Source organism: Eleutherodactylus coqui, chromosome 1 (genome assembly GCF_035609145.1).
Source record: "Eleutherodactylus coqui strain aEleCoq1 chromosome 1, aEleCoq1.hap1, whole genome shotgun sequence".
In the NCBI taxonomy this organism is placed as follows: domain Eukaryota; kingdom Metazoa; phylum Chordata; class Amphibia; order Anura; family Eleutherodactylidae; genus Eleutherodactylus; species Eleutherodactylus coqui.
In genome coordinates, this window is record NC_089837.1 from 219,455,860 (window position 1) to 219,463,223 (window position 7,364).

General features: G+C 40.9%; 1 protein-coding gene across 2 annotated transcripts in view; it reads left to right on the top strand.

Moving 5' to 3' along the window:
* AKAP7 (A-kinase anchoring protein 7) overlaps window positions 1-7,022 on the top strand; it is a 131,876-nt gene extending 124,854 nt beyond the window's left edge. The window contains exon 8 of one of the 2 annotated variants that reach the window (XM_066605559.1): window positions 2,123-7,022. In XM_066605559.1, the coding sequence (XP_066461656.1) occupies window positions 2,123-2,295 (173 nt within the window). In that variant the 3' untranslated portion in view covers window positions 2,296-7,022. Of the gene's footprint in view, window positions 1-1,224; window positions 2,102-2,122 lie in introns of those variants that run through there. The other variant, XM_066605558.1, reaches the window with a different exon arrangement.
* Window positions 7,023-7,364: the final 342 nt, after the last annotated feature.

Genomic DNA, 7,364 nt, shown 5'->3' on the forward strand with positions numbered 1-7,364 from the left:
GTGGCATCAGGAAGCCAAGATTTTTAGAAGTATGTGTGTGTGTGTGTGGGGTGGGTACGGAGGGATAGTGCTCTATACTAAAGAGGCAGCACTTTGTAATTAGATGAAAGTCTGAAAACATTTACTAATACAGAGGCATTGATAGATTTTTCTATATGAACTGCTTACTTTAGCTCCTTAATACTACACTGTATACTACCGTGTTTCCCCCAAAATAAGATCCTGTCTTGTATCAATTTTTGCCCCAAAAGAGGCACTAGGTCTTATTTCCGGCGGATGGCTTATTATACTTACCCAGCAGACTGTGTTCAGGTTCCTTCCAGGGCTCCGATGCACTTTTTGCAGTCCTCGGCCGTGCACAGAAGATCACTTCCTGGTTACGGAATTTAAAAAATCCCACCTCCAGGAAGCGATGGCTCTGATCGTTTTTTGAGTGCTGCTGAGCCAAACAGTGCGGCTCTTGATGAACCAATGTGATGGCTGTGATTGGTTCATAAAATGCTGCATTGATTGGCTGAGTAACGGTCGAAGAACCAATCACAGCCATCGCTTTGCACAGGCAGGATTTATGAATCGGGTGAGCTGCGGCATTGATTGGCCAATTGATAAATCCTGCCTTCACAACGCCATGGCTGTGATTAGTTCTTCGACCGCTGATCAGTCAATCAATGCAGCACTCGATGAACAAATCACAGCCATCACATTGGTTCATCAAGCGCTGCATTGATTTTCTGAACAGCGCTCGAGAAGCAATCAGAGCCATTGCTTCCTGGAGGTGGGATTTATGAATCCCGTAACCAGGAAGTGGTCTTCTGCGGGCGGCCGAGGACTGCAAGAAGCGCGTCAGAGCTCCAGAGAGCAGTGTAAAGGACCTAGACATAGCCTGCTAGCTAATGTATTCTTTTTTTTATGTAATGCAGCTAGGGCTTATTTTGGGGGTAGGGCTTATATTTCAAGCACCCCCGAAAATCCTAATAAAATAAGACTAGGGCTTATTTTCAGGGTATGTCTTATTTTTGGTGAAACAGGGTACATGATGCAATGACCTTTATTTTGTCGTAATATTTGACCTTAGTTATTCTCTGCTTGTTTTTGTAATCTCAATAAATGTGTAAATTTCCTAAAATGCAATAACTGTTATTATATAGAACACTGCAATGTGGCATGATATCTGGTATTCTATTTCCTTACTTATTAGGAACTTTTCTTTGTCATGGTGTGTAGGTCATAAGAATGGAAGAGAACCTGATGAAGCAGAGCTGGTGAGCTTGAGTAAAAGGCTGGTGGAAAATGCAGTACTCAAAGCTGTACAGCAGTATATAGAGGAGACACAGGCCAAAACCAAACAGACTGATGGGATCTTAATGGAGCCTGGCAATAATGAGAAAATTGAGAATTACATTAAGCAATGAACAGTCTCCACACATAAATATAAACTTGAACTGGACTGTCCCATTCAAGAGACGCCTAGTTTGCTACTCAGGTGCATTTTTCATGGGAGTTGAAGGACAATATTCTTTTATTGCATCATCTACATAGGTGGATACATTAAATGACTTTTCTTGTTAAACCTGTTTGCATAGCAGAAAAGCCAAAGCAAAAGGGAAATTGCAAGATTCCCATGAGGTGAACTACAATGAATACATTGTATAGGTGTAAGAAGAATGGAAGCCTTTTGTCTACGCCTTGTTGAGTGGCAGTGAGCAGCCAACTAAGAGGCCTTACCACACGATGTAGCCATGTCATCCTGGTTTCATGGAGATACATGACTTTGTCACTTCAAACAGAAGGTTCTTACTAGATTACTACTGATGCAATGGCAATGGCAACCCTTCAAAAGCTATGCTAATTTCAATGCTGGATACTCCTTGGAGAACATATATTCACTATCTGTTATTTTACTGGTTTCCTTCAATGTATTGTAACACTATGCAGTATCTTCTCAATGCCCGTTAATCAAGAAAGAAAAATAATTTATTTTTGATGAACATAATTGTCTTTTTTTTGTAATACAGATGTGTGGCCAAAAACCAGAATGTGTGTTGTTGTGAATAGTGTTACTACTTCTATCACACACTTTTTCTATATGTCCACTGTAAAATAATGATGTTCTTCTCTCCAGGCCAGAAATACAGAAATACCATCACAGACATTGCATTTCAAAAAGAGTTGAAGCCACTGCTGGACAAAGTGAAGGACATAAAGAAAATGCTGGCTCTTCCAGAGACACGTGCAAAAATATACAAGGAATTGTATGATCACAGGAAACAGGCCGCTGCTGGCCACACAGACTAAAGTGCTGACATAAGTATTTGGGGATAAGTTTTAGTATATGAGACTTTAGTATGATAAGGTAAAGTTATGTTAGTTATGTATACTATGTTCTCTGAACCGCACATCATGCTGGAAACAATTGTTTATAATTATTGCCACATGGATTTCTTAAGAATGTTAAGGTTATACAAGTTTAATTGGCTATTTAAAAAGTAAGACCACAACTTGTATACATCATGTTAATCACATCCACTGCTGCAGAAAAGTGAGGTGCCTCTCTAATCACCCAGGAGCTGCTTGATAGAATTCACTTAGTCATTTACTGATCTGTTTGCAGTCATCTAAGGCCTTATTCACACAAATGTTTTATTGCGGCTACTCTGCCACCATAAAACGTCAACCGAAAATGAAGCATTGGATTATAAGGCATTCGTTCAGCCGGCCAATTCTATATGTGTCCAGAAAAGATAGGCCTTGCCCTATATTTTGGCCGCGATCAGCCAGCAGCTCCCATATAAGCCTATGAGAGCTGCTGGCAAGGGGAAGGGGAGGGACATTAGTAGCGGCTCATGCTACTTAACTCCCTCTCACCTCCCTCTGCCTCCTTTTCCCAGCAGCTCCAATAGGCTTCTATGGGAGCTTCTATTTCCGCAATCAGCTAGCAAAGGGAGATGGAGATAGCTTGTCATCGCTAAACTCTCTTCCCCCTGGCCAACGGAATTCCGGGCTGTTGCGTCTATACACTGCACCTGGCCGTGTGAATGAGCAAGAAAACGCAAGATTAAGCCGCGACTTGGTCACAGCTTTTCTCGTTCATGCGATATTCGGCTGCAATGCAGGTGGCTGAAAATCGTAACGCCTGTGTGAATGAGGCCTAACAATGTATCCTACAAGTAAGGGCTGCAAAACCATAAATTGACCCATTTTCTGGTTGCAATCACCCGCAACATTGGTATTGTATTTTGCAATGCTGCCCGAACACTGAGATTTTGTTACCTGTGTTGATAATCTGTGGAATGACTTAAGAACAGACATAATCTTTCCATCAACCGATTGATTGTTTCAAGTAGGATGGGATCCATTTACAATATAACCTTATGTCTATAGGAACATCCCGACAATCTGCTGATCAAACAGTGATCGGAAAGGTTGGACTTTTCCGTGTCCAGTCTTTTGCTTCCCCCCAAGATCACCCTATTTGCCTGAGCCTTTCTAGGTTCTCAATGAAGTTGGGGATGATTGATGTGCCCCATTTATTTTACGCTTATAGCCAGCTTTAGGGTTTACGCATTCACAAATGGCAGATTTGTTGCAGAACTTTCTGGGACTCTCCCATTCATCTGTATGGGGCTTGCAGAAATCCATGTGCTTGTTAACAAAACTGATTTTCATTTGCAGAAAGTTCCGTAATACAGTACTGTGCAAGGGTTTTAGGCTGGTGTGGAAAAAATGCTACAAAGTAAGAATGTTTTCAAAAATAGAACTGTGACAAGTTTATTTTTGTCAATTAACAAAGTGCGGAGAGACAAAACAGAACTGTAAATCAAATCAATATTTGGTGTGACCATACTTTGCCTTTAAAACAGCATCAGTTCTTCTAGGTACACTTGTACATAGTTTTGCAAGGAACTCGGTGTGGAAAGTTGTTCAAAAACATTTTGAAGAACTAACGACAGATTTTGAATGAATGTCGGCTTGTTCAGATCCTTCTGTCTCTCATGTAATCCCAGACAGATTTAATGTTGACATCAGGACTCTGTAGGACCATGTAATTACTTCCAGGACTCCTTGTTCTTCTTTCCACTGAAGATCGTTCTTAATGACAGTGGCTCTATATTTGGGGTCGTTGTTCTGCTGCAGAATCCATTTGGAGCCTATAAGACACCTACTATTTTTGATAAAAATTCTTACTTTCCAACATTTTTTCCTCACCTGCTTAAAACTTTTAAACAGTACTGTACAACTGCTGATATTGTAGCTCAGCTCTCTTCAAATGAATCTGCTTAGTTGCAATACCAGACAACCTATTAATAAGAAATGGTTCTGTTTCTAGAAAACCAAATGCCTTTCCAACTTTCTAATCCCAGACAACATTTTTAACTCTTTTTCCCTCGTTATACAAACTCCTTGTGAAAACTGCTGATCTGGTTTTCTCGCTTTTCTGCAACAGCGGTACTTAAAAATAATGTGTCATCAGAAAATGACCTACTATTTAAATTAACTTTTTATGTTACTTTATGTAAGTGTGTGTTTTTGGTGTTTTTTTCCTGTTTTTATTTTCCATGTTACTATGTGTATTAAAAGTTTCCTAAAATCATACAGTTTTCACTCTGGTCACTAAGCCTTATAATTAGCTGTCACTTCCTATGCTGTAGAGAAAACTTTTTAGTAGTCACCGTATCATCACAAGCAGGATTCCACCTATATATAGATAACTAAAGATCCACTATCCATAACAGGTGCTAGTCACATCTCACCTCCTACCCCACTCTGCGCTAGTCACAAAACATGCCTGGAACACTTGAAGTCAATGACTATCTCTATTCTATTGTTTGTATGGTCCATGAGGCTGCTGTGCATGACAGGAAATGTCAGCCTATTATGAGGCTTAGTAGCCAGAGCAAAAATTGCAAATTTTGAGATTTCTTTAAATAAAAAACAGTGACATGAGAAGTAAAATAAATCAGAAAAAAATAAATATTTAACATTACAAGATGATTTAAACAATAGATCATTTTCTGATTTCCATTCCCTTTAAGACTGTTAAACTAAATGATATCTCGTGGGTGTCACTTTACACAGAATATATCTATTTGGTTCTAAGTGCTGCTGTGACTTCAGGGGAGAGGTGTAATGTGAAAGAATAGTGTATACAGTGTGAAATAATGGTGGGGCCTGATATGGCTCAGTAGATACTGTCAGATGTGTGCATGCTTGAGAGCTTCTGGAATGCTAGAATGATTCTCTCTCTATTGTTTTATAATAACCAGGCCAATACATTCCCCTTGTGTAATTAGAATTTTTGCAGTCTGATACAATGGCACGATAGCACCGATAGGGGAAAGAAAGGTTTTTTTCTCAGAATTTGTGAGTCATTTTCAGTAACACAAGTAGTGAGTCATTGTTTAATGATAATAATGGCAGTCAGCTTTATTTGTACTTAAAACATATTCTCTGCTATGCAGATTTTTGGTCTTTTTATATGCGGCATTGGATTATCCCTCAAGCGCTAGTGAATTAGTACATCAACAGCACAGAATGTCTTATGTACAGTAAACTACGTTACACACAGCAGTTGTGTTTCATAATAACAGCTTTCACAGCCTCTGAAACAGCAAATCTCAAATGTTAACTTATAAAGAGTCTGTACATTGGGTAGTGCTTACCTGCTATTTAATTTTTCTCTGTTAGTTGCTTTTAAGCTCTGACCCTCTAAAGCTCAGTTATGATCAGTGACACCAGCTTAGCTGCCTTATCTAATGACAGTCTGAATCTAATCAGAGCCTTGTGCTGCTCTCTTCGTCCACAGTTTTTTACACTGCAGCTGCACTTTTTCAGACTGGTGGCTGTATCTAAGCACAAGCTCACCTGGAAGACAGAGCATGGAGAGTAGTGATAATATGATAATCAACAAACAACTAAAGGCTCATTTACATGCAAAGATAATCTTTCAAAGTATTGAAAGTTTTAACAATCTTTTTGGATAAAGTGTTAATGGCCACTGATGCCCATTAACACTTTATCATCTTCATTTGCCTGTCAAAGGGTCTCCGGGAGCTGTTTGCAGATCCCAGCATGTGATTAATCACATACACAGCTGCATTGTTCTCTCCGGGGGTGCCAGCAGGTTACAATGTAATCTCCTGACTCCCGTGGAGAACACAGCATGAGGTCTATGGAGAGACCTAATTTACACACACAGATATCTTCAAAAGATTGAAAGATCAGCGATCCTTTTGCATAAAGTACTAACAGGCACTAATATTTATTGGTACTTTCTTAGCTTCATTTGCATGCAAATCAGCTTCTGTCAGCTGTTACAGAACTCAGCAGGAGGTCTGAGGTCTGTAACTAGCTCCATTGTTCAGCCATAGGCCCCCCATCGGAGAATTCAGCACTTTGGACAGCAGACACAGCCTGCCATCCTGCTAATCAGCTGTTCTGCCAGTGGGGCTGAGAACACCTGTAACAATGCTATCAGCTGTAATCAGCTCTCTGCAGGAATAACACAGCGTGTGGTCTTGCTTATCAGCTGTTCTGCTGAATGAGGGTTCTCAAGCAAAACTGAAAAATGCCGTTCGGCTGAACAGTGACAGATGGGTACATTGAGACACAACGATTATCACTCAAAAGACGGCTTTTGAGCGAATTTTGAGCGATAATCTCTGTGTCTAAATGGGCCTTATCTCTCTGCTGCTGAACAATGAATTTTAAGTTCACCTTAAACTCACTGTTCAGAGGAAACGTGCATGATGCCTGAGTTTACATGTAAAGATTATCACTCATTTTCAGTTGTTTGAATGAATTTTGAGCGATAATCGTTACATGTAAATGGGCCGTAAGGGTCCTTTTACAAGGGATGATTGTTGGGTGCTTAAACGCCCAAGAACCATCCTAGCGATTATCTCTGCTGTGCCTTCACACAGAAGCAGTTATCACTCGGTGAATGGAGCATGCTAGAGATCTCTTCTAGCCATGTGCCTACATTCACAGTAAACAGGCAGTCATTCATAGATGCACAATAGAGATGAGCGAACGTACTCGGTAAAGCACTACTCGTCCGAGTAATGTGCTTTATCCGAGTATCGCTGTGCTCATCCTGAAAGATTCGGGGAGCGCCGCTGCTGACAGGTGAGTTGCGGCGGGGAGCAGGGGAGAGCGGGCGGGAGAGAGGGAGAGAAAGATCTCCCCTCCGTTCCTCCCCGCTCTCCCCTGCAGCTCCCCGCTCCGCGGCGCTCCCCGAATCTTTCAGGACAAGCGGGGAGGTACTCGGACAAAGCACATTACTCGGACGAGTAGTGCTTTACCGAGTACGTTCGCTCATCTCTAATGCACAACTGTCTGTTTACACAGGCTGATTTTTATGCCTT